Source organism: Mesoplodon bidens (assembly GCF_964165515.1).
Source record: "Mesoplodon bidens genome assembly, chromosome: 18".
NCBI classification, from domain to species: domain Eukaryota; kingdom Metazoa; phylum Chordata; class Mammalia; order Artiodactyla; family Ziphiidae; genus Mesoplodon; species Mesoplodon bidens.
The window spans coordinates 53,369,284-53,396,520 of record NC_138175.1 but is presented as its reverse complement, the minus strand read 5'-3'; the positions used below and the strand labels follow the sequence as shown (position 1 = coordinate 53,396,520).

General features: G+C 48.0%; 2 protein-coding genes across 5 annotated transcripts; one reads left to right on the top strand and one right to left on the bottom strand.

Moving 5' to 3' along the window:
* Positions 1-19,520: 19,520 nt before the first annotated feature.
* FGF21 (fibroblast growth factor 21) lies at positions 19,521-21,879 on the bottom strand. Of its 2 annotated transcripts, XM_081217076.1 has the most exons (4): positions 21,747-21,879; positions 20,886-21,291; positions 20,660-20,763; positions 19,521-19,915 (listed from the first exon to the last, which is right to left on the bottom strand). In XM_081217076.1, exons 2-4 carry the CDS (start codon positions 21,115-21,117, stop codon positions 19,625-19,627), a joined length of 627 nt encoding a protein of 208 aa, XP_081073202.1. In that variant the 5' UTR covers positions 21,118-21,291; positions 21,747-21,879; the 3' UTR covers positions 19,521-19,624. The 2 variants fall into 2 exon arrangements, with proteins under 2 accessions (XP_081073202.1, XP_081073201.1); XM_081217075.1 differs by lacking the exon at positions 21,747-21,879 and having other exon boundaries at positions 20,886-21,395.
* A 110-nt stretch (positions 21,880-21,989) lies between these two features.
* On the top strand, positions 21,990-26,258 carry FUT1 (fucosyltransferase 1 (H blood group)). Of its 3 annotated transcripts, XR_014013802.1 has the most exons (4): positions 21,990-22,134; positions 22,737-22,863; positions 23,784-25,468; positions 25,997-26,258. XR_014013802.1 is itself a non-coding variant. In XM_081217073.1 (3 exons), exons 1-3 carry the CDS (start codon positions 22,081-22,083, stop codon positions 24,881-24,883), a joined length of 1,281 nt encoding a protein of 426 aa, XP_081073199.1. In that variant the 5' UTR covers positions 21,990-22,080; the 3' UTR covers positions 24,884-26,258. The 3 variants fall into 3 exon arrangements, 2 of the variants coding, with proteins under 2 accessions (XP_081073199.1, XP_081073200.1); XM_081217073.1 differs by having other exon boundaries at positions 23,784-26,258; XM_081217074.1 differs by adding an exon at positions 23,087-23,234 and having other exon boundaries at positions 22,062-22,863; positions 23,784-26,258.
* Positions 26,259-27,237: the final 979 nt, after the last annotated feature.

The following is a 27,237-nucleotide window of genomic DNA, read 5'->3' as shown; positions in this document are numbered from 1 at the left end:
CGAGCCCTGGTCCGGGAAGATCCCACATGCCGCGGAGCAGCTAAGCCCGTGCGCCACAACTACTGAGCCTGTGCTCTAGAGTCTGCAAGCCACAACTACTGAGCCTGTGTGCCACAACTACTGAAGCCCTCGCACCTGGAGCCTGTGCTCCGCAACAAGAGAAGCCACCGCAATGAGAAGCCCGCGCACCACAACGAAGAGTAGCCCCCACTCGCCGCAACTAGAGAAAGCCCGCACGCAGCAACGAAGACCCAACGCAGCCAAAACTAAACTTAAAATATAAATGGTAAAGAAATCTCAGCTATAGTAGCAATCACTGCGAGCTCCGGTCTCAGGCTCTGCTGCGATATGCCTCCACCGCCACCTGGCGGCCAATGTTGGGCTAAAGCCTCAAAGGCGAAAGAGTAGAAAGGGGATCTACAGTGGGAGCACCCCCCAAAATTTCAGCAGTTTTCAACGTGATTGGCTAAAACCAGTTTTATCGCACTATACTTAGAAGAAAAAATAGGGATAAATCGTCACGACTTCTGATTTGGCGATTGTTTCTTAGGACACCAAAAGCACAGGCAACAGAAGAAGAAAATAGATAAATTGGACTTCATCAAAATTAAAAATTTTGTGCATCAAAGGACACTATTAGGAGAGTGAAAAGACAACCCACGAATGAGAAAAATATTTGCAAATCATATATCTGATAAAGGTCTAGATCCAGAATCTATAAAGGCTTCTACAACTCCCTGCTCCTCCCACAAGATTCCTACAACTTGAGAGACAACCCAAATCAAAAACAGGCAAAGGCCTTGAATAGACATTTCTCCAAAGAAGAATACAAACGGCCAAAACATACATGAAAATATACTCAACACACAAATCATTAAGGAAATGAACATCAAAACCACAATGAAATAACACTTCACCACCACTAGGATGGCTATAACAACAACAACAAAAAAAGGAAAACAAGGTTGGTAAGGATGTGGAGAAATGTGAACTCTTAAGCTTTGCCAATGGGAATGTGAAATTGCAAAATAGTGCAGCTGCTGGGGAAAAGTGGAATATTATTCAACCTTAAAAAGGAATGAAATACACACACTACAACACAGATGAACTTTGAAAACATCAAGCTAAGTGAAAGAAGCCAGACACAGAAGGCCACACGTTGTATAATTCCATTTATATAAAATCTCCAGAATAGGTTAACTTATAGAGACAGAAAGCCGATTAGTGTTTTGCAGGAGGGAGGGAAGGAACAGCGGAGTGACTGCTTAATGGGGACAAGGTTTCCTTTTGGGATGATGAAATGTTCTGGAATTAGATAGATAATAGGACGGTTGCACAACATTGTGAATGGACTAAATGCCACTGAATTGTATACTTTTTTTTTATTGTTTATTTATTTATTTTTTTGGCCGCACGGCTTGCAGGATCTTATTTCCCCGACCAGGGATTGAACCCGGGCCCTCCGCAGTGAAAGCGCCGAGTCTTAATTACTGGACGGCCAGGGAATTCCCAGAATTGTATACATTAAAATAGCTAAAATGGTGAATTTTATGTTATATGAATTTTAACACACACGCACAATGTGTTAAACGTACAGAATGCTAAAGGCTGCCCATAATAGTCAAATAATAGCTAGCATTTTACCGAGGCTTTCTCTGAACGGGTACTAGGCACCTACCCTACAGTATTTCTTTCCTCTCCATTTACAGATGGGAATGCTAAGATTCAGAGGTTCTCTGCCCGTGTTACTTCAGTGATAAGGGGCTGGGTAACTCAGGATGTCTCTCCCCCCAGCCCCTCAGCAACCCGCGCCTATATCCTAAACCAAGGTTTATGCTATATGCCCACAATTTGCATGTGATTTCAAAAGATTTAGGAGTCCAGCCCTGATCCATAACACCTGATTAAGAATCCATATTCCAGGGCTTCCCTGGTGGCGCAGTGGTTGAGAGTCCGCCTGCCGATGCAGGGCACACCGGTTCGTGCCCCGGTCCGGGAAATCCCACATGCCGCGGGTTGCGGAGAGGCCACAACAGTGAGAGGCCCGCGTACCGCAAAAAATAAATAAATAAATAAATAAAAGAATCCCTATTCCAGTCCACCCTGCCAATTTCTCAGTTGATGCGGGCAGAAGGCGTAGCCAATCGGGTGGCTGAAATCTCATGACGTCAGTGGTCGCTAGGCTTAGGCCTCAGGTCGCGGCTCTGGGTCGGTGGAAATCTGCGGATGCTGACATTGGACCTTCGTTATTGGAACGTGGACAGGCCAAGCAGCCAGGGAGGGTTAATGGGATCCCTCTCCACACACATACTCAAATCCCAGGGGCCAGGAAATGTTTCTTCCAAGAAACTAAATTTATTAAAGGCAAGAGGGTGCAAAGCACGTTAGGGTTAACCCACACCCCTCCGCGCGCCCTCCCCAGGAAGTAAGGTTTAGTGGTTAAGAACGTGGACTTCGCGGCTAGACTATGGGTTAAAATCTGAACTCTTCCGTTTTCTAGCTGTGTGGATTTGGGCAAAGTGACCCCCTCTCTGAGCCTCAGTTTCCCCATCTATAAAATGGGAAAAATAATAGCACTTCGCTCATGGGCTTGTTGGGAGATTAAATAGGACAATTGTGCCTGTCACACTGTCCGGGACCAGGCAGCGACCGGGAGCACCAGGGCACTAAAAGTTGGTGGAGCCCAGCTAGACACACACAGAGCAGAGGAAATGCGGCCTTGCCCTCCGGGCACCCTAGCATCCCAGGTGATCAACCACCTGCTCCCAGGGAACTTTGATCCTGCTCCTGAGGCCCGGGAAGAGGAATTAATTCATGCCACAAATGTTGTTTAAGAGCTTACTCTGTGCCAGGCCCTTAGGCTGGGATTGGAGATCCAGCAGGGGACAAGAGTAAATACCACACGTTGGTAAAATTACTATTACAGATTATATACTTTCTATTGTATATTTATATAAGTATAGTTATATATTATATATTTATATTTCTTGTAAAGTATATATATGTATATTATAAAGTCTATATTTATATATTATATATTAGTAAGCATTTACATACTTATATACTATTAAGTATAATATGTTTAGGTGTTATATCATGAAGTTCATTTATATTTCATGAAGTATAATATGTTTGTACATTTAAATGTATATATTTATTATAAAGTATATACAACTCATATGCATGTACGTTAAAGATGAGTGCTATGGGAAAAAATGAAGCAGGGAAAGATGATGGAGTATTGGAAGTATAATTTTAAATATTGTGGTCAGGAAAAGCCTCACTAAGGTGTCATTTAGAAAACCTTTTTGTTACGAAAAATGTCAAATGTACAGAAAAGTAGAAAGATAGTACAGTTCACTCCTATTCCCACCACCAGCATTCAGCAATTTGCCACATTTACTTCTTCTGTCTGATATTTCTATATTTGTTGAACCAGATTAGAATTCATTTCACATGTTTTTACTCCCTCCACCTCCAGCTTCACTTTGTATTTCCAACAATGAGGACATTCTCCTCTGCTATAAATCCTTTTACCACACCTAATGAAATTAATAATTCCCTAATATCACCTCATTCCCTGTAGAAAGTGGCATTGGAGAGGCCACCTGAAGCAGGTGAGGGGTGAGCCATGAGGACTTCTGGGGGGAAGAGCATTCCAAGCCAAGAGAACAGCCAGTGCAAAGGCCCTAAGTCTAGAGGGTGCCATATGTGTCCCAGGAACTTGGAGGAGGCTAGTGTGGCTGGAACGGAGTGAGCAAGCCAGGAGAGGGTGGAATATGAGGGCGAGGACGAGTGGGGCCAGATTCTTCAGAGTCTTGTAAGCTCACGGTGAGCATGAAAGCTTTTCTAGGACTGAGCCCAAAGCCAGGAAAGAGGTCAGAGCGGAAAAGGACCTTGACCTGCTGTAAATGGAAGGAGCCCAGGTGACGGGGGTGGCAGCAGAGCCAGGCTGGTAACTGTGGCAGGGGCAGGAAGTGATTGGATTCTGGGTGCAGGTCAAAGATCAGACCAACAGGATTGGCTGATGTATTCATTCACACCCCTACCAGCCACGTATGAGAGGCGAAAGTGAAATAAAATAGGACTTCTTTCACTCAACGCTGTTTTGTGAGATTTTTTTTCATGCTGTTTTGTATTAGTGGGCTCATTGAAAACTTGAATTTGCTGCGTGCTGGCAAATATTAACACAGCATTTACATGGTATTTATAACTATTTACATTGTATTAGGTATTATAAGTAATCTAGAGAGGATTTAAAGTACATAGGAGGTTGCAGCCACTTTGGAAAACGGTATGGAGGCTTCTCAAAAAGTTAAAAATAGAACCACGTTATGACCCAGCAATTCCACTCCTGGGTATATATCCCCAAAAAACAAAAACACTAATTTGAAAAGATACATGCATCCTGAAGTTCATAGCAGCGTTATGTACGATAGCCAAGATATGGAAACAAACTAAGTGTCCATCAACAGATGAATGGCTAAACAGCTAGCTAGTGTTTTCAGTTTAGTTTATATTTTTAGTTTAGTTTAGGGTTTTGTGTGTGTGTGTGTGTTTTTCATTTTTTCTTTCCGTTCTGGTGGGGTACTGATTTTTTTACAAATCAACTTTTCAGTTTGGAATAACTTCATATTTACTAAGTAAATTTGCAGAGCTAGTACAGAAACTTCCTATACCCTTCACCCAGCTTCCCTTAATGCAAACAAACTAATAACAATGGTGTATTCATCAGAACTAAGAAATTAACAGTATGATACTATTAACAAAATGACAAGCTTTATTTGAATGTCATCAATTTTTCTACAATTGTCCTTTTTCTGTTCCAAGACCCATTGAGGATGCTACATTGTATATAATATAATTGTCCTATGTCCTTAGTTTCCTCCAATTTGTGAGTTTTCAGTTTTCCCTTGTCTTTCATGACCTTGACAGTTTTGAAGGATATTGGTTGAGTATGTTGTGGAATGCCCTTCAGTTTCAGTCTGTCTAATATTTTCTCATGATTAGACTATACAGTAATTTTCCTCTAGTGTGTGTGGGAAGAAATTGGGTGAGACAATGTTCTATTGCTTAACCTGGGTGGTGGTGGCTAAGGAGTTTTCTTCATACTTATTTCTTAAATTGTATGTGGTAGGCTGAAAAATGTCCTTGTAAATGGTATCCAAGTCCTAATTCCTGGAACCAGTAAATGTTACCTTATATAACAAAAAAAGATTATTGCAAATCGGATTAAATTAGTGATCTTGAGATGGGTGATAATCTTAGGTTATCTGGGCAGGTCCTAAATGCGATTACATGTATCCTTATGTGAGGGGGGCAGAGAAATATTTGACACACACAGAAGAGAAGGTGATGTAAAGATGGATCAGAGAGAGATTTGAAGATGCTGGCCTTGAAAATTGGAGTCATGTGGCCACAAGCCAAGCACTGCTGGTAACCATTAAAAGCTGGAGGAGGTAAAGAACAGATTCTCCCTTAAGAGCCTCTGGAGGGAGCATAGCCTTGCCCACACCTTGATTTCTTTCCTTCTTTCTTTTTTTTAAAATAAATTTTTGGCCTCACTGCATGGTGCTGCGGCATGCGGGATCTTTGTTCTCCCATCAGGGATTTAACCCATTCCCCCTGCAGTGGAAGCGCGGAGTCTTAACCACTGGACCGCCAGGAAAGTCCCCACACCTTGACTTCGACCTGGGGATTCTGATTTTGGACCTCCGGCCTCCAGAACTGTGAGAGAATAATTTCTTGTTATTTTAAGGCACCCAATTAATAATACTTTGGTCCAGCAACTTTAGGAAACGAATCTACCATACATTTCAGTTTTATTTATGTAGTAAATATTTATGCTATATGTCAGGACAAAAAGTTTAAAAATTAACCTAACAGCTTTTCCTTTTCTTTCATTGGCAAAAGTAATGTTGACAGTTCTTGTGAAAAGGCAAATGGATTTTAACCCCAGTGGGACTTTCTCCTGCTGAGTATTTCAAAATATTGACGCTCTAATTTACAACTCAGTCTTGCATAGGTAAAGCAGCCACCTGCTAGCTTGGATGCCATGAAAGGGCAAAATGAATCAAACAGGCAGAATATCTGATATACCCTGCTTCACTGATCTAAGGGGCGCATTTTAACCTCTGAAATAAGGATGCATCTTTTTTTTTAAATTTATCTATTTTATTTATCTATTTTTGGCTGTGTTTGGTCTTCATTGCTGCGCACAGGTTTTCTCTAGTTGTGGCGAGCGGGAGCTACTCTTGGATGTGGTGCACGGGCACTACTCTTCATTGCGGTGGCTTCTCTAGTAGTGGAGCACAGGCTCTAGGTGCGTGGGCTTCAGTAGTTGTGGCACGTGGGCTCAGTAGCTGTGGCGCACGGGCTTAGTTTCTCTGCGGGATGTGGGATCTTCCCGGACCAGGGCTCGAACCCGTGTCCCCTGCATTGGCAGGTGGATTCCCAACCACTGCTCCATCAGGGAACTCACCTGCCTGGTCTTTTAATAATGCCTTGGCTTTTTTCATTTCTAATCCTTTAAAATAAAAAAGTCTTTAGACATTTGAGCATGTTCATTTTACAGTAGTTAATATTGTAGGTCTTAAGCTGTATTAGAAAGATAAGCTGTGATTTCAAAATTGACCAAAGGCTTTCAATCGAACTGAAACCCAGACCAAGTTTCTTGGTCTGCTGAGGAAAACAGAAACCACCCCAGGTATTTGTTTATTCATTTAATTTATGTTTTTACTTCTGGCTGCGTTGGGTTTTCATTGCGGTGCACGGGCTTCTCATTGCAGTGGCTTCTCTTGTTGCCGAGCACAGGCAGTAGGCACGTGGGCTTCAGTAGTTGTGGCATGAGGCTCAGTAGTTGTGGTGCACGGGCTTAGTTGCTCTGCGGCATGTGGGATCTTCCCAGACCAGGGCTCCAACCTGTGTTCCCTGCACTGGCAGGAGGATGCTTAACCACTGTGCCACCAGGGAAACCCCACTCCAGGTATTTAAAGTACAGGGAGTTCATTAAAGGGAATTGGTTACACACGTGTCAGGAGGCTGGAAGAGTAAACAAGACTTGCCCTCTGAGGCAGAGTCAGGAGTGACCTGAAGCAGCTCAAACCCCTGGGGAGGCAGGAGCTTGGCGGAGTGTTCTCTGCAGGGTAGAACTCAGACCTCTGGGGAGGGGGGTCCAGGCAGCAGGTGCTCTGGCCTGTGAGGGATGGTACCTCTGTCCAAGGAAATTGGAAATCTCCCTGCCAAGGCCATGCAGCTGGCTGTTGCTGGAAGTGCCCAAAGCAGCAGGAGCCCTTGTTGCCTGTGGCTGCTGGCAAGATGCAGACTGGAGCTGGAAAAGAAGTTCCTTGGCCCCTTGTCCTGGCTCCCCGTCTCCTGCCAGGTCCTCCCTGCCACTCTGGTTAGTTGTCAAAAGGGGTCACAGAGTTGGAAGGTGAGAGTCACACTAAAGAGACAGCGGCACAGCCTCCCGAGGACAAACAGGGGAAACAGGCTCACCGTGTGCGCGACGTAAAGAGGACGGATTCCACACATTCAACAGGGAAGGCCCCAGAACACACAGGTGCTAAACAACAGCCTATTAAAATGATATGATTCTTGGGACTTCCCTGGTGGCACAGTGGTTAAGAATCCGCCTGCCAATGCAGGTAACTCGGGCTCGAGCCCTGGTCCGGGAGGATCCCACATGTCGTGGGGCAACTAAGCCCGTGCGCCACAACTACTGAGTCCGCGTGCTACAACTACTGAGTCCGCGTGCCACAACTACTGAGCCCACGAGCCACAGCTACTGAAGCCCATGCGCCTAGAGCCCGTGCTCCGCAGCAACAGAAACCACCGCAACGAAGAGTAGCCCCCGCTTGCCGCAACTAGAGAAAGCCCGCCCGCAGCAATGAAGACCCAACGCAGCCAAAAATAAAATAAATAAATTTATAAAATGATATGACTCTTAAAACATGTTCTTCAGGCTGTACTACAAACCGATGACACTCTGAACAAACAGCCGTGGGAAATAAATCAGGATCACCCAAGTCAATTTCCTAACTCATGCAGTCATGGGGTCATAACAAAGTCTAATTGTCCTGGAACTCAAGCTTGATGAGAATCAATTGAGAAGGGACCCCAGGCCTGAATCTTCAACCATCAAATGGTCAAACTGTTAACTCAGCTGGTAGAGGAGCAAAGGCTAACTCTCTTGTAGATAAGAAATATCACAGGTAAGTATCAAGATTGTTGAATCAAAATCTTTGATCAAAATCGAGGTATTGAGCCTCGCCTGGCCTTACAGCCAGCGCCTGAGTGGCTTACCCAAAGCGCGGAACCAAGTTTTCTGCTTCTGACTGGTTGGCAGAACCGCTCGTCCCAGCGCGACACCGCCTCGCTGACAAGTGAATTATGCAGATTCTGTGGCCCCCCAGGAGGCGCCATTTTGTAGCGAGGGAGGGAGGCTGGTCCTTGTGACTAGCCGGGAGGGAGAAGGGTTCGCAGCCGCCATTTTCCCCACAGGGGCTAGGAGGTGGCCTTGGCTCTCCCGATGGGCTTGCTGGAGCGCGTTCTGGAGACCGGGTGGGCTTTGCCTAGCAATTGCCGAGTGTCGTCCCGTTGGGAGGGAAGTGGTAGGGTGGGGTAGGACAGGATGGGACGCCTCACCGCTCCCTGGGGGCTCTCGGTGCCAGCTGAGGCCTTTGGTCTTGGGCGGAGGCTCTGCTTTTCCGAGAGCTGCTTGTATGCCTGTCACTGGCTGCCAAGTCTCCCTTTGCTTTTCCAGTCGCTGGGGTATCATCATTGGTAGGAGGATGAGCCTCCTACCTCAGCTGAAGCTCCGGCGTAGCTCGACAACGGGGCGGTGGTCTTGGACTCTGCTGGGAGGCACTGCGGTTGCTTTTGCGCTTTCATGTTACTTAGGTTCAAATTTTGAAGTCGTCTGTAATGGTGTCGCTAACTTCTTTTTTACTTTCCCTTTTGTGTGTGTCGCAAATTAAAGTCAAAAGGCTGAGGAAATCATTGATTCGGTCTCCCCAGTATTAAGAATGGATACAAATTAGTTGTGAAGTTTAGGTAGTGTTTCTTGTAGCTCTCAACCCAGAATTTTTCTAAGCTATTGGAAACACTAGTCATTTTAGGAGTTTTCAGTATGTATTCATATGCTTTGGCAACCAGGCTGAATAAAGATGAGGTAAAGTGTGTAGACTCAAGATTTGTTAAATCTGGTGTTCCAAATGTAGATTTGAGTTACTAAGAGATTGAGAAGGATGGCCCCGTTGTAACTGGAGATTTGTGTCCTGCTTACAAAAGCTGGACAGAGCTGGATGATGTTTGATCTAGTGTCTTTGCATTTCAGGTGATTATGGAATGGCCTAGATGAGGATAATTAAAGTGTTTTGATTTAAAAAAAAAATCGAGGTATTGAAGAGACAAATTTATATCCATGATATAAATATATTAGTAACCAGTTTACTGTAAGGAAACCGATCCATGTGATAATCATTGTACTCCTACTTGTCTGTCTTTGAGGGTATTTAAAGCATTTGTGAGAATCTGTTATATTAGACTTGCAAAAAATATGATCCAGACTGTATTACTCTGGGCCTCTCTTGCCTCCTGAGAGGGACCGCATTCTGCCTATGGAATGCGTATCTCTCTCAATAAACTTGCTTTCATTTTAAAAAAAAAAAAAGGACTGCATTACTCTTTTTCTTCCTTTATAAAATAAATTTTAAGCTACACTAACTCTCTCTTTTTAAAAAATATATTTATTTATTTAGGTTGCACCAGGCCTTAGTTCCGGCACACAGCATCTTTGGTGCAACATGTGAACTCGTAGTTGCAGCGTGCATGTGGGATCTAGTTCCCAGACCAGGGATCGATCCTGAGCCCCCTGCATTGGGAGCCTGGAGTCTCAGCCACTGGACCACCAGGGAAGTCCCTACTGTTTTTCTTCTTTTCAAGGTTCTTAACTCATTTAAGGGAATCTGAGATCCCAGATTTGTGGTTTGTTGATTAAATTTGCAATCCATGTTCAAATGTTTTGGGAAATCTGAAATCGTGAAACTCATGGCTTGCTATTTTTAGCTGTCAAAGTAGTCAGTGAATGTTTAGAGGAAAGTTGATTGTTTGAAAATTAATTAATCATTACCAAAAAACTAAATAGTTGTGAATATTTGTGCCTGCACACAAAAGCTCTTCTGACGTTAAAAGATCTCATCACAAGGGACTTCCTTGGTGGCGCAGTGGTTAAGAATCCGCCTGCCAATTCAGGGGACACGGTTCGAGCCCTGGGTGGGGAAGATACCACATGCAGCGGAGCAACGAAGCCCAGGCGCCACAACTACTGAGCCTGCGCTCTAGAGCATGCCAGCCACAACTACTGAGCCTGCGTGCCACAACTACTGAAGCCCATGCACCCTAAAGCCCAGCTCTGCAACAAGAGAAGCCACTGTAATGAGAAGCATGCACACCTCAACCAAGAGTAACCCCCTGCTCGCTTGCAACTAGAGAAAGCCCACGCGCAGCATCGAAGACACAATGCAGCCAAAAACAAACAAAAAATAAATAAATAAAATTAAATCAAGAACCTAAAACTCTTAGAAGAGAGCTTTTCTTAGGGGAAAATCTTCATGACAATGGATTTAGCAAGAATTTCTTGAATATGACAGCAAAAGCATGGGCAACAAAAGTAAAAATAGATAAATTGGACTACATCGAAACTAAAACCTTTTGTACATCAAAGGACACAATCTACAGAGCCAACCTATGGAGTGGGAGAAAATATTTGCAAATCATATATCTAATAAGGAGTTAGTAGTCAGAATACAGAACTTTTACAACTCAACAACAAAAAGCAAACAACCTAATTAAAAAATGGGCAAAGGACTTGAATAGACATTTCCCCAAATAAGATATACATATACATCTATATTATATACATATATAAGATATATGTGTGAAAAGATGCTCAAGGGAATTCCCTGGCAGTCCAGTGGATAGGACTTGGCACTTTCACTCAGGGGGCCTGGGTTTGATACCTAGTTGGGGAACTAAGATCCTGCAAGCCATGTGGCATGGCCATAAATAAATAAATAAAGCACGTTGCATTAAAAAAAAAAAAGAGGGCCTCCCTGGTGGCGCAGTGGTTGAGAGTCCGCCTGCCGATGCAGGGGATACGGGTTCGTGCCCCGGTCCGGGAGGATCCCATATGCCGCGGAGCGGCTGGGCCCGTGAGCCATGGCCGCTGAGCCTGCGCATCCGGAGCCTGTGCTCCGCAACGGGAGAGGCCACAACAGTGAGAGGCCCGCGTGCCGCAAAAAAAAAAAAAAAAAAAAAAAAAGAAACAAGAAAAGAAAAGATGCTCAACATCACTAATCATTAGGGAAATGCAAATCAAACCTACACTATCACCGCACAGAAATGTTCACAGCTATTTGGGTGTTTTTGGTAATTAGTTAATTTTCAAACAACCAACTTTCCTCTAAATGTTCACTGACTACTTCCACAGCTAAAATACATCAGTGTAGAGTATATATACCATATAGGTATCATATAGTATATATATGATATATACTATATATATATATGTATATGGAGATTTTTTTTTTTTTTTTGCGGAACGCGGGCCTCTCACTGTTGTGGCCTATCCCGTTGCGGAGCACAGGCTCCGGACGCGCAGGTTCAGCGGCCGTGGCTCACAGGCCTAGCCATTCCGCGGCATGTGGGATCTTCCCGGACCGGGGCACGAACCGTGTCCCCTGCATTGGCAGGCGGACTCTCAACCACTGCGCCACCAGGGAAGCCCTGTATGTGGAGATTTTATTATAAGAATTGGCTCACGTAGCTGTGGAGGTTAAGTCCCACAGTGTCCTATCTACAAGCTGGAGTGGGGAGGAAAGCAGGTGGTATAACTCATTCTGAGGCCAAAGATCTGAAAACCTGGGAGCTGGGTATCTCAAGGCTTGAGAACCAGGAGCTCTGATGTCCAAGGGTACAAAAAGATGGATGTTTTGGCTCAAGAAGCGCTAGAGAGGATTTGCCCTTCCTTTGCCTTTTTGTTCCATTTGGACCCTCAATGGGTTGGATGACACCCGTTCACACTGATTAGGGTGGATGTCTTTACTCAGTCTACTGAATCAAATGCTAATCCCTTCCAGAAATACCCTCACAGACACACCCAGAAATAATGTTTTACCAGCTATCTGGGCATCCTTTAGTCCAGTCAGGTTGAGCCATAAAATTAACCATCACAGGCAATTCCTCGAAAGATTAAAAATTGAATTACCATATGATCCAGCAATACAATTCTGGATATCAGGGTTTTTTTAAAGAGATCTTTGTACATTCATGTTCACAGCAGCACTTTTCACAATAGCCAAAATGTGGAAGCAACCTAAATGCCCATTGATAGGTGAACAGATAAACAAAATGTGGTCTATTCATACAATGGCATATTATTCAGCCAAAAAGGAAGGAAATTCTGACATCTGCTACAACACCGGTGAACCGTGAAAACATCTTGCTAAGTGAAAGAAGCCATTCAGAAAATAAGTACTGTGTGTTTCCACTTATACTAGGTATCTAAAATAGCAAAATTCATAGAAGCAGGAAGTAGAATGGTGGTGGCCAGGGGCTGGGAGGAGGGGGGAATGGGGAGTCATTGATTAATGGGTACAGCGGTTCAGTTTTGCAAGATGAAAACGTTCTGGGGGCGCTTCCCTGGCGCAGTGGTTGAGAGTCCACCTGCCGATGCAGGGGACGTGGGTTCGTGCCCCGGTCCGGGAAGATCCCACATGCCGCGGAGCAGTTAGGCCCGTGAGCCATGGCCGTTGAGCCTGGGCGTCCGGAGCCTGTGCTCCGCAATGGGGGAGGCCACAACAGTGAGAGGCCTGTGTACCGCAAATAAGTAAATAAATAAATAAAAAATAAAAATAAAAGTTCTGGGGATTGTTTGCATCCTAATGGTAATATACTCAATACTAATGAACTGTACACTTGAAAATGGTTCAGATGGTAAATTGCACTTTGTACGTATTAGATAATAATTTTATAAAAAAAGATCTTGAACAGTCATTTTCCTCTCACGGCTCTACCCTTTAAAGTTATTGCAAGACGGGGTGGGGCGAGCCTCTCTAGCCTTGTCATTCAGTACATTTGCTGGCATCTACCATGTGCCTAGTTCCCTTGTGTATTTGGTGACTTTGGATTATGAGCTCTTTCAAGACTTCCTCTATGATGTAGTTGAGCAGCATCTCTCCAGAGAAGCTTTGCTTTGTTTTGCTTTAGCCAGAAGCCCTAGAGCTATCATTAGCCCAATATCGATACTATTAATTTCTAATCTTGGGAGCGCCTCCACCACTGAGTTTGATTTTATACCCCTTCCATGTGAGACTGGTCTGGTGGTGACACAGTTTTCAATAGAGAACCATGTTTCTTCCATTGAGACCCCAAATGGAAACAGGAAAATCTTGAACTTCTCTTAGTGTAGTTTGGTGGATTTTTAAAAAAAAATTGTGATGGGAGTTCCCTGGTGGCCTAGTGGTTAGGATTCCAGGCTTTCACTGCCATGGCCCAGGTTCAGTCCCTGGTTGGGGAACTGAGAACCCACAAGCTGTGCAGTATGGCAAAACAAAAAAATTGTGATGACATACACATAATGTAAACCTGACCATTTTAACTACTTACAAGTGGCATTAAGTACATGCAGATTGTTATGCAACCACCCCCATCATCCATCTCCAGAACTTTTTCATCACCTCACTCTGGAACTCTGTACCCATGAAGCAACAACTCCCCATTCCCCCCTTCCCCTGGCCACCACCATTCTACTTCCTGTTTCTATGAATTTGCCTATTCTAGGTACCTCGGATCAGTGGAATCATACAGTATCTATCCTCGTGTGTCTGGCTTCTTTCATTTAACAAAATGTTTTCAAGATACATCCATGTTAACATGCTTCAGAATTTCCTTCCTTTTCAAGGTTGAATAACATTCCACTGTATGTGGGTTGGTGGGATTTCAAACACCAGCCTTTCATTGAAGTTGTGGCCCTTTAAGCTTTGCCTTGAAAATGTGTCCCTATCATAGAATCAGCAGATTCCAGGAAGCTGCGTGGTGATTCACACTTTCCACTTGGAGTTTCACTTATTCCTTATGTTTCTTTTCCCCTCTGTCTCTTCCTTTTCTCTCACCTTTGCCTTCACCGTCTTTCCTTTCCTTTTCTTCCTTCCTTCCTCCCTCCCTCCCTCTTTCTTCCTTTCTTCCTTCCTTCCTTCCTTTCCTTTCTTTCTCTCTTCCTTCCTTTTCTTTCTCCCTTTCTTTCTTTCTCTTTCTTCTTCTTTTTTTTCCTTTGCCATACGCAGGCCTCTCCCGTTGCGGAGCACAGGCTCCGGACGCGCAGGCTCAGCGGCCATGGCTCACGGGCCCAGCCACTCCGCGGCATGTGGGATCTTCCCAGACCGGGGCACGCACCCGTGTCCCCTGCATCGGCAGGTGGACTCTCAACCACTGCGCCACCAGGGAAGCCCTCTTTCTCTTTCTTTTCTCTCTTTCTTTCTTTATTTCTCTCTCTTCCTTCTTTCTTTCTTTTTTCTTTTCTAATTCTTTCTTTCTCCCTCTCTCTTCCTTCCTTCCTTTTTGTCTTCCTTCCTTCCTTTCTTTTCTCTTTCTCTTTCTTTCTTTCTCACTTCCTTCTTTCTTTCTTTTTTCCTTTCTCTTTCTCCCTTCCTTCCTTCCCTCCTTTCAATCTTTCTTTCTTTCTTTCATGGGTGGGATGGGGAGAGGACCTGGAGATTTCTCTTTCGTCTTAGAAGCTCATTGATGCATTTTGAAGGATGTTTGGAAAGAGGCAAGATAGCAGTAGGGGCTGGAGCATGGATTTCTTTGGGGCAGGAGTAACTTTTGCCTGATATAATTTTGAATTTATGGAAAGTTTCAAGACTCAAACAAAGAGCAAGGTAGGTGCAGGGGATTAAGGGGTACAAACTACTATGTATACAATATATAACCTACAAAGATATATTGTATAACACAGGGAATACAGCTAATATTTTATAATGATAAATGACTACGGTGTACACCTGCAACTTATATAATATTGTACATCAACTATACCTCAATTAAAAAAAAGACTTGTAGGGATTTCCCTGGTGGCGCAGTGGTTAAGAATCTGCCTACCAATGCAGGGGACACGGATTCGATTCCTGGTCCCGGAAGATCCCACATGCCGCGGAGCCACTAAGCCCGTGTGCCACAACTACTGAAGCCCATGCGCCCAGAGCCCGTGCTCCGCAACAAGAGAAGCCACCACATGAGAAGCCCACACACCACAACGAAGAGTAGCCCCCGCTCGCCGCAAATAGAGAAAGCCAAGCAACCAAGACCCAACACTGCCAAAAATATAAATAAATAAATAAATAAATTTTTTTAAAAAGAGATTTGTACAAAGAACTCCATGTATCCTTAACTAGGCACCCCGATTATCGCTATTCCCGCCCCCTTTTGCTTTCTCATTCACCCTCTATGTCTATATATTATCATGTATTTACCTTTCCAGAAATATTTGAGAAAGCATTGGAGATACCATGCCCCTTTGTCCCGAAATACTTCAGTGTGTATTTGCTAAGAACAAGGACATTCTATTTAATAACCGCAGTACAGAGATCAAACCCAGAAAATTTTAACATGGATAAATGACTACTATCTAAAGTTCAGAACTCATTCAAATTTCATCAAGTGTCTTGTTAATATCCAGGGTATCACCTGGATTACTCAATGAACTGCATTTCCTTGTGCTGACTCTGGTCTCTGTTTATATACATAGTTTCCCCATCTTTTGCTTGACCTTGACATTTTCCAAGAGTCGAGGCCGGTTGTTTTGCAGACGGTTGTCCCTTGTCCACTGGAATTTGTTTGATGTTTCCTTTTGATTAGATTCAGTTTAGGCAGCAGAGTTTCTTAATCTTCCCAAATTCCACCCCTCCCCACCCGGAGACCCAGTTGGATAGTAGGAGCTCACAAACAATGCTTTACAAAACCAGCTGACAGTGGAGCCCCATGAACCCTGAAATATGAGTGGGTGAGGCCAAACCAGGGCCAGTACAGGAAGAAAAGGAAAGGAGTAAAAGTGCTATGGGGCTTCCCTGGTGGCGCAGTGGTTGAGGGTCCACCTGCCGATGCGGGGGACACGGTTCGTGCCCCGGTCCGGGAAGATCCCACATGCCGCGGAATGGCTAGGCCTGTGAGCCATGGCCACTGAGCCTACGCATCCGGAGCCTGTGCTCTGCAACGGGAGAGGCCACAACAGCGAGAGGCCCGTGTACCGCAAAAAAAAAAAAAAAAAAAAGTGCTATGAAGATTGGAAACTTCCCACCAGTCCTCACCTCTAGAGGAGAGGTTGCCCTCATAGCTGAGGACTTGGTGAGATAATCTGAGAACAACAGCAGCACGTGGGGTGTGTGTGTGTGTGTGTGTGTGTGTGTATTGGGGGGGGGGTGGGACTTCCCTTGTGGCCCAGTGGTTAAGAATCTGTCTTGCAACACAGGGCACGCTGGTTCGATCCCTGGTTGGGGAACTAAGATCCCACATGCTTTGAGGCAACTAAGCCCAGGCAGCGCAACCACTGAGCCCATGCACTCTGGAGCCTGCGCGACACAACTAGAGAGAGAAGCTTGCACGGTGCAACAAAGAGCCCACGCACCGCAATGAAAGATCCCACATGCCGCAACTGAGACCCAAAACAGCCAAAAATAATCATAATCATCATAATAATAAATAAATATTTTAAAAATTGTTTGTGTGTTTGTGTGTGTGAAGCTTCACAGGCTCCAATTAGTAGTTGGGGTGTGCTGGGGTGGTCTGGGTCCTCCTCAGAGATCTCAGAATTACTCAAGGAACCTCTCTTTTGGAAGAACAAAACTCCATACTTAAAAAAAATTATTATTGAAATCTATTGACAGATAACATTGTATAAATTTAAGGTATACAGCATGTTAATTTGATACATTTATATATGGTAATATGATTGCTATTGTAGTGATAATTAGCATCTATCACGTTACAGAATTATCCTTTCTTTTTAGTGGTTGGACAAAGCTCTATTCTTGTGAAAACAAATGGAAGCAAAACCCAGATTGATTTTGGCAGGAACTCTGGGGGTAAAGGAGAGAAAAGGTTCAGGTACCGGGGGGCAAGTAAACAGAGGAGGTATATCTCTCTCTGAAATATTGGCAATGTGGCTATGCTGAGAGGTTGTATTTTTTCATACTGTATGGAAGCAGCAGAGAGTGAACTATGAGAATGATGAGGCTAGGAAAGCTATCCTGGTCACCCCACTCCCTACCAAACAAATTCCTCAATTACTTACATGTGAGCAAGAGAAGATGGATTGTGGCAACTGCATATAGAGATGTGTACTGAGTTAAATAGCATCCCCTGGAAATGCCCGTCCCCTGGAACCAGTGAATGTGGCCATATTTGGAAATAGGGTCTTTATCAAGTTAACATGAGGTCATGCTGGGTTAGAGTGGTACCCTCGTAAGAAGAAACAGACACTCGGGGAGAAGGCCATGTGAAGATGGAGGCAGAGATAGGAGTGATGTGTCTACAAGCCGAGAGATGCCAAGAATTGTCGGCAACCACCAGAAGCTGGGAAGAAGCAAGGAAGGATCTTCCCCTAGAGCCTTTAGAGAAGGCATGCCCTGTTGACACCTTGATTTCAGACTTCTAGCCTCCAGAACTGTGAGAGAACAAACTTCTGTTATTTTCAGCCCTGTAGTTTGTGGTACTTTCTTACTGCAGCCCTAGGAAACTAATAAATCCTCATTCCATTCTCCCACCAGTTGGTGGCAGCCACTAATCTGATTTCTGTCCCTATGAATTAGCCTTTCTCCCAGAATTTTGGATTCAATAGGCCTGGGCTCCAGAATGTGCATTTCTAACAAGTTCCTGGGTGATGCTAATGCTGCTGGTTTGGGGCCACGCTTTGAGAACTGCCACTCTACAGCATCTCAAGTTTAGACCACTGGGGTGCAGCTTCCGGCCAACGAAAGAGCCAACGAGGGCCACCCCCCAGCCCCTAGAGCTCACTCTGTAATCTGGAATCTCTGTCAATCAATTCATCTACCAGCTCCCCTTCCCGGACTGGCTGCCCAGTTTGCTGTCCATTTCAAGGGGAAGATCTTGTAATTCTTTTGGTGCATGTCATAGTTCCTCAGTGACCACACTTTGTACCTCACCCAGTGGAGGCTGCCGGGAGTCAAGTCTAGAAGCATTTGGAGATGAGGAGGTGGATCCTGAGGAAGGTCAGCAGCCCTGTGCCAGGCAGCAACCTCAGAGGATGGTCTTTGGACAAGGGAACACTAACCTGCTTCTACCAGAAAGGAGGCTCTACACGTCGGGAGCTCAAAGTGCTCAGACAGAGTGACAGGTGCTCATTTGAACACATTTTGCAGGTTCCCTGGCTGATTCCCTCTCTCTGGGTCCCCGCCCCCTTGTGGCGTTTCAGATTCTGTTTCCAGTGAGAACTCTCCCCTGACTGAGCCAGACTGGTTCCATCAGAGTGGGAAACTGTATTTTCTACAAGACACAGACCTTCATTTTCTCCAGGCATTGAATCCCTCCCATGACCTTCTGGGACCCACACTTACCTTCCTTTTGACTGAGATGTTCCTCTCACTTGGACCTTGGAATTTAGATCAAGGGCTTGAGACCACACCTCCTGTGAGGCTGCAGTGGTCAGTCAGACACCTGGGGTCCAGCCAAAGCTGACCCACCCCTGTGAAATGTAGTCTAAATCTTTGACTTCAAATCTTTCCTAACCAGGAAATAACTTGAAGAGCAATATGGAAATCTAAGTTGTGGAAAGGGAGGAAGATGGGCAACGTGCTCACTGAGATTGGATTCTGTGACAGTCATTACACTCCAAAGTCCATAAGCACCTGGATGGAAGCATTCAGATTCTCAGGTCCTTTTCCTGAGACCCAGGACTCCCAATCTTCAGCCCCTCCTCTCTCAGACCAGGGTGCCCAGGTTCTTATTCCCCTGTTCTCCAGGATCCAGGTGTCCAGATGTCCAGCCCACTGATCCCTCAGGACCCAAGAGTGTGTTCCTAGAACCAACTGCACCCCCAGAATCCAACAGTCCCTGCCCCAGCCCTGAGGACCAAGATGTCTTTCCATTCCTAGTGCTAAATGAACCCAGAAAACTACATTTCCCATGAGGCTGTGGGTCTGCTGTGTCATTTTTTAAAATGTCCCCCATTACTGAGTTAACTCAGAGAAATAGTTCCACAACACTAACACAAGGTTGGGAACAGGGGGAGGCATAGGGGGAGAATAACAAGTCCTGTCCTGTCAAAGGGCAGGGATAGTCCAGAGTCCCTGGGAACACCTTAGTGGAGCAGAAATCTGAGGGCTGGCTAGGGGAAGGGGGCAGAAAGGCTGGGACCTTCCCACAGCCTTGTGGCAACGTGGGGGGCAAGGAGAGACAAGGAAGCTGACCCCATTTCCTCCCTCAAACACATGTGCTCACTCTGATCCTCCTCTCAGACTCTTTATTATTTCAAGTAAGAAAAAAAAGAAAATAAATAAGATAAATAATACAATAAATAAAGAGGAGACTCAGTAATAAACAGCCTGTGGCTTCAGGAAGTGTAGCTGGGGCTTCGGCCATGTGAAGGTCCCACCATGCTCAAGGGGTCCGAGGAACCCACGTCGGGAGGCTCGGGGGCCAAGATCCCTGGAGGCTCCAGGGGTGCCGGGAGGAAGCCTGGCAGTGGCAGGAAGCGAGCAGGTCCCCGGGGGGCCAGGTCCCAGTTGGAGGAGCGGTGCGGGGGCAGGCGGAGTGGAAGGCCAAGAGCCTCAGACTGGTAAACGTTGTATCCATCCTCAAGAAGCAGCTCCCGGAAGCTGCAGGCCCGGGGGTCGAAGTGGAGCTGAGGGGATGAGAACAAAGATCAGAGACGTGGGATTCCTCTACACCTGCCTCCTGCAGGAACCCCAGCTCCATCCTCTCCCAGACTCAGGGGTGCAGGTCCCCAGCTCTTTCTCCTTTCAGACCACAGAGTCCTGTCCTCCAACAGGATGTGGGAGTCCCGGGACTCCTGGGGAGCTGGGGGAACCCACTCCTTCCTCAGATGCAGAGTCCAGGTCCCCAGCCCCTTCCTCAAAACCACAGAAGCAGGCTCTTCCTTTACCCCTAGGCAGTACCGCCAGGCTCACCTCCTTGCCCTCACTTCACAGAGAAGAATATTCCAGCCCAGGGATCAGTGGAGGCTCTCTAAGTCCTGGCAGGGGCATCTGGCTAGCACCCAAGGTCATGTTCACTTTACAGGCCATCGATTCCCAGAGTGAACCTGCACCCAGCATGAGTCAGGCCTGTAGGAGCCTGTGTGGTCAGCACGGGTTATGAGTCACAAGACTCGGTCTCCCAGGTCATTCTGTCATTCACAGGCTTTGTGACTTGGGGCTGGTGGTGGCCCTGCCTGAGCCTCAGTTTCCTCTTCTTGTGAACATGGATGACAACAGCTGCCCCCTCCAGGGATTGTGGCGACGTCGGGGCATTCAGAGAGCATCGAGCCAAGCCTGGCCAAGGTCAAAGGTGCAAAACATGGTCCCCCAGCCTGTGAGGGTGGGGAGAGGAAGGGTGGAGCGCACGGACAGGGGTCCTGGGAACTCACCGATCCATACAGCCTCCCCTCTGGCCCCTGGCACAGGAACCTGGATGTTTTAACTCCCAAGATTTGAATGACCCCTGGCTTTAGGGCTTTCAGCTCCAGAAGACCTGAGAGGAGAAAGTGATTAGGGACTCAGAAGGCCTTTGCCCATCCCTCTCCTCCCTCAGAGCCAGGAGGCCAGGCCCCAATTCTCTCCTCCCTCAGGACCAGGCCCTACACCTACACTCACTTTCGGGGCTCTGGCGGGCCGTCCCCACCACTGTGCCATCGGCCCTGATCTCCAGGTGGGCCTCCGTCTCCTGGGCGTCATCCGTGTAGAGGTATCGCTGGCGGACTTGGCCCCCAAATTGGAGGAGGGGGCTGGAGTCAGCAATGGGATGTGCCTGGCAGGCTCCCAGCAGGACAGCTAGCACAGGGACCCACAGTCCCAGGTGCTCGAATTTGGCCCTGTCCCAGCCCATCAATGGTTCACGTCCTCAAGTGAGGTATGGGGTCTGGGCTTTGAAGACCTGAATGGTCTAGATTCTGTTTCAGAGCCTGGGTGTCGGGGAGAGCAGATTCACAATGGCTTCTCTGGTAGCTGAAATGCCTGGGTCCTCTTGCACGTAGATTCACAGCTGACAGGACACCCAAATCTCTTGGGAAGAATGCAGATGCTCCAGAATTTATATCCAGACAGACCCGCCCAATCACCTTCCCGACGCTTGACCCTTGATATTTGACCCACATGGCAGATGCTAGAATTCCACGGTGGCCAGGTCAGCCTGAACAGATGATGCAATCAGGGGTCCTTCCAGCTGGGGCCCTGGGCTCCTGCGTCTGAGACATCAGGGGGATAGAAATGTGATGAAGTGGGACCTGAGTGAAAGGGGCTGGGGGCCCAGACTGTTTGGTCTGAGGGAGGAGGAAGCTGGGGTTTCAGACTTGTGGGTCTGAAGAAGCAGGAGGCTGGGGGTTCAGGCTCTTGGGTCTGAGGGAGGAGGGGGCTGGGGGCCTGGACTCCTGAGTCTGAGCAGGAAGGGGGCTGGGATCCATCTCTCTGCCTGACTGATGCAGATTGTGTCCCACAACTGGCATTTCTGCGTCTCACCTGAGTTTCTGGGTTTCTGGGGGTCAGACACTGAGGTTCCTTGGTCATCAAGAAAGCAGCAAGTGCCACATGATCTAAGCGTCCTCCTCAAGGACACAGGAGTCCTGGTGTGGGAGCTTCAAACCAACCTACTCACAAATCCCAGCCCAGGCGCCTCCTCCTCCTGGACCCTGATGCAATCCTGGTGTTTCTTTCACCAGAGAAGCTAACCAAGATCAGACCGGTGCCCTCAAAATAGCCTGGGGAAGTGGGGGGAGGGTGAGAATCTTTGACTCAGAGTTGACAACTGACGCAGGCTCAGGAGGGAGAAGTTAGACCCAAGATCCCAAAGGGAATGAGGGGTTGGGCAATTTCCTGGAACCTAAGCGTGCAAGAGTCTGAACACCAGGTCTGAAGGCGGCGGGTGACTGGAGGCCCGGACTTCTCATTCTGAGGAGGGGGCTGGGGGCTGGGAGTCCTGGGTCTGGAGAAATTATGATCAGATCTCTAGAGAGTCAAGTCCAATTCCTGGGTCTTTGCTTTCTTGAATGGTAATGGTCAGGCCGCTCGGGCCAGGGGGTTGGTGGGGAGAAGCCTCGGTGGAGGGAAACCGCCTCAGGTCTGCAGAAGAGGGAGGCTTTTGCTCCTAGCCGGGTCTGCCTCGGCTTCTGTGGAAGAGAGTTTCTCTTCCACTTCTGCTTTCTCCGTTCCCGTCCTCGGGAGAGGCGGGACGTTCCCTTCTAGAAAGCAGCAGTCAGGTGCCGGACGCTAGGATTCCCTCAGAAGGAGAGACTGGGAGCCGGGACTCTCGAATTTGCGGGTGGTTGGGGTGGAGGGGGGATCGGCGGCCCCCGGTGGGCGTGGGGACACGTTCCCGCCAGAGCCTCTTACGCCGGGACTTAGAGCCGACGGAGGCTTTGCACCCGCCCATGGAGCAGCCAGGTTAACAGGTTCTGCATCCGCACGGGAGGGCGGAAGCCGCTGGGCCGTGGCCTGACTCGGCGCATCTAGGTACACAGGGCGGATGGCGAACCCAGAAACTGGAGGGGAAGAGGGAGAGGTCGAAGCGCTGGGTCCAGCGTTGCAGCTGGGCGCTGGATCTCGGTGTCCACGGAAGGATGGGCTGCTAGGAGGCCAGGTAGGCTGCCCCGGGCTGGCCGATGTCAGGCAGGAGGGGGGCTAGGGCGCGGGTCTCCTGGTCCGGGGGAGGGCAGAGGGCGGGGGCTGCGGCCCTAGACCGGGGAGCTGGGGCTTGGCGCCAGGGAAGGGGCGGGGCTCCTCCTCCGAGCTACCTGCCGGCCGGGGAGGTGGGGGCTGGGATCTTCCGGACCGCGTCCCCTCTCCTACTTCCCCTTCCCGAGCCCTCGCAGCCAGTCGGGGGAGGCGGCGTGGAGGGGGGAGGCCTGTCGGCCCTGAGAACCTGGAGTCCAGGGTTCCGGGGGCCGCCGGATGTGGGCTGCACTTGGGGCCGGAACGCTCCGTTCACGCCAAGCTGACTGTGGAGCTCAGGTAAGTGAGAAATGCAGATGCCTCGGACCCAGAAATCGGGCGTTCAGTCCCAGGAGGCGCTCCCCCAACCTCTAACCCCCTATGACCCCCAGGAGTCTCCTCTACCCCGACCCCCAACTCCTGCTTCTCCAGGAAACAAGATCCCCCATCCAGGCCTGGACCTCCAGCCTCTCATGTTCTACTTGGCCTGTTGCTTCTTGCCACCTCCGTGGTGGACTCCGCCCCTTACACACAGGTTCGCTGAGAAAGGAGTTGGGGGAACAGTGTCCAACGTCAGTGGGCCTTACTGCCTGGGAGAGTGAAATTCCAAGATGTGAGGACAAGGTCCTGGACCATTGCTATTTTGGAAACCACTAATTTTCACCATCTTCCATCTGCCGAAATTCCAAGCCCTTAGCTTCTCCTAATTCAGATCCAGGAGCCCTGATCCCCTTTTCCCTCAGACCCAGGTGTCCAAACCCAGAGTTTCCTCATTCTCTCGGGCGTCTCCTCCTTGACATTCATTCTCAAGCTTTGAGTATCTTGTAATTCACTTTTCTTCCCTTGCAGCCATGTGGGCACCCAGGCTCCGTCACCTCTGTCTGACCTTCCTGCTAGCCTGTGTTTTTGCCTCAATCGTCTTCCTCCACGTCCACCAAGACCTCTTTCACAATGGCTTAGGCCTGTCTGCCCTCTGTCCAGACCGTAACCCAGTGATATCCCCTGTGGCCATCATCTGCCTGTCGGGCACACCCATAAACCCCAACGCCTCTTTTTCCTGCCCCAAGCATCCTGCTTCCCTCTCAGGAACCTGGACTATCTACCCAAATGGCCGGCTTGGGAACCAGATGGGGCAGTACGCCACGCTGCTGGCCCTGGCCCAGCTCAACGGCCGCCAGGCCTTCATCCAGCCTGCCATGCATGCCACCCTGGCCCCCATCTTCCGCATCACCCTGCCCGTGCTGGCACCTGAGGTGAACAACCATACGCCTTGGCGGGAGATGGAGCTTCATGACTGGATGTCGGAGGAGTACGCCCAGCTGAAGGAGCCCTGGCTGAAGCTCAGCGGTTACCCTTCCTCCTGGACTTTCTTCCATCATCTCCGGGAACAGATCCGCAGTGAGTTCACCCTGCACGACCACCTTCGGCGAGAGGCCCAGAGTTTACTGAGTCAGTTCCGGCTCAGCCGCACGGGGGACCGCCCGAGCACCTTCGTGGGTGTCCACGTGCGCCGTGGGGACTACCTGCAGGTGATGCCCTATCACTGGAAGGGTGTAGTGGGTGATCGCGCTTACCTCCAGCAGGCTATGGACTGGTTCCGGGCCCGGCATGAAGCCCCGATCTTTGTGGTCACCAGCAACGGCATGGAGTGGTGCCAGAAAAACATCGACACCTCCTGGGGGGATGTGATCTTCGCTGGCGATGGGCAAGAACATGCCCCCAGCAAGGACTTTGCGCTGCTCACACAGTGCAACCACACCATCATGACCATTGGCACCTTCGGCTTCTGGGCCGCCTACCTGGCTGGTGGAAACACCGTCTACCTGGCCAACTTTACCCTGCCTAACTCCAGCTTCCTGAATATCTTTAAACCCCAGGCCGCCTTCCTGCCTGAGTGGGTGGGCATTAATGCAGACTTGACTCCGCTCCAGATGTTGGCTGAGCATTGAGCAGCAGGGAGACTTTCTGAAATAGTCTGATCAACCTAGGGCCAGTGTCATGTATCTCTGGAAGCCCAGCAGCTTCTGGAGAAGCTGGTGGTCTTGCAGCTGGTGGACACCCATTTCTAGAGTGATTCTAGTTGGTTAGACTTGGAGAAAAAGGGGAGCTGGCTTTCTGCAACTGCCAGAACATTCTAGAATCAATGGAAGATCTTTTCATGTCTGGCAATGTCTGCAGAAGCTCATGGCAGTTCTAGAATGCACAGTACCCACCTGTTCTTCCCAGCCCATATCCAGAGTACTTCTAGATCACTGCCCCACCAGGAACAGGGAACTCCCTGTTCTAGCATTGACCATCCTGGTCTTTTTGAGAAGAGATATTTCTCTTCCCTGGGTCATCAGGACAGAAGGAACTCATGGATGTGCTATAGCAAGCACTCACCAACTTCCCGTCTGTGTTTCTGGAATGATTCCAGAGGAGGGATTTTTTCCAGAGAGGGTCAGCTCTAATGCCTGTAAAGAACCCTGTGGGGACCTTCCAGAGGGCTTGGGATTCTGGAATTCCAGATTACCTCGGCAAAGAAGCTAACAAAAGTAAAACCAGCAGCCCAGCACCTCACCACTGCTAGAAAGGTTGATGGACGACAAACTCTCTGTAGCTGGGGCAGTTTGTGTGACAAGTGGAACTTTACGCAACATTTCAGCCCCGGAAAACCACAGATGTGCTAAAACGTGGGAGGGGTGGGGGAAGGGGTGCTGCTGAATGCTGCCGCTTAAGGAGCAAGGCTCTGCAGAGATCTAGGGACACCTTTTTTTTTTTTTTTAAGCTCAAAACTGCCAAAGGTAGACATGCACATCTTGGCTCCAAGTTCATGTTGCTTTATCCAATTAAGGAAGTTTCCTCCTCTGCAGCTGGGCTGCTGGAGAGTGATGGTGTAACAGGGAAGAACAAAATCTCACTCCATGTTGGATCTGTTTCTTTTATGTTAACTTTTGCTTTCCCTTGCTTTTGTTACTATAATCACTAAAAGGATGCTATCTATAGCTATAAGCATACATAATGGTCTGCATGGGGAACCCTGCCCCTCTGCCTGAATGTTAAACCAAAGTGCCTTTGTTCAGCTCACAGGGAAACATCCTGCCCGCCCACCCATGAAGGACTGCAAGAAAGAAGAAATTAACACCCCCCTTCCCCGATGCTTGCCAAGCCAGGAGATGTTTTGCAAGACTTACAGCCTTTTACTTTACTTCCTCACCTCCTCCCCCTCTCTGTTCTATAAAAGAAACTAGCATCCAGGCCCCATAAGATGGTACTCTAGGACACTAGTCTGCCCTCTTCTCAAACACCCGGCTTTCTGAATAAAGTCACTGTTCCTTGCCTCAATACCTCATCTCCCAATTTATTGGCCTGTCATGCAGCGAGCTTGGACTCGGTAACAATGGGGTTGATTTACTGAAAGTCAGTTGGTGTAAGGGTGCCCTGTGGGCTTGCAGAAAGCTGCGGGTATTGTGCCCCTTGCCAACCACTCCCTGCCCCTGAATTCACAGAGCCTCTAAATCTGGCTTTGGGTAAGTCAGGGATGAAAGAATCAGAAGGTATGCAGACCCAAGACTGGTCTCCAACCCAGGCAGGAGCACAGGGTCTGGCCAAAGAGGATGGGATCCTTGACTCAGATTTCAGGACTCCCTTGAGGCTTTTTGAAGGAAGTGAAGGTAGACACTTTAATTACAGAGTTGTCTGAGAATTTAAGCCCTTTCCTAGTCTTCTCAGGGAGTTTTGGGGGACCAGTCCCTACTCAGCTGCCATAGGTGGGAGAGAGGGAGGTATGAATTAAAAATCCTCATCACCCAACCCGTCTCTGCAGGTTTTTTTGAGTCTTGTGTGCATGAGGCTGTGTGTAAGTGAGTAGGAGTAAAGGTGTGGAGCTTCCGGGGACTCTCACTTCTCATGTCTTGGGATACTGTTCCTGCCCCCTTGTTACTGCACTTGTGTGAGTTATGGTCTCAGAGACCCAATTCCTTTCCCGGACTCTCAGCACTGCCCTCCAGACCTCTCTTTCCCCTGGGACCTCAGCATCCAGCCCGAGGCTGGAGAAAGAAGGTGGAGGGGTGGATCGGGGAGTGAGCAAAGATTATAATTTTTTTAAAAAACAATTTTTGGCCGCGCTGCTTGGCATGCGGGATCTTAGTTCCCCCACCAGGGATCAAACTCGAGTCCCCTGCAGTGGAAGCGCAGAGTCTTAACCGATGGACCGCCAGTGAAGTCCCAATATTATAATTCTTGAACTACATTTCCCATAAAGCTATGGGGTTGTCTGCAGTAATCTGCTATGGAGAGACCCCAGGGCCTTCTGGGAGTCGTA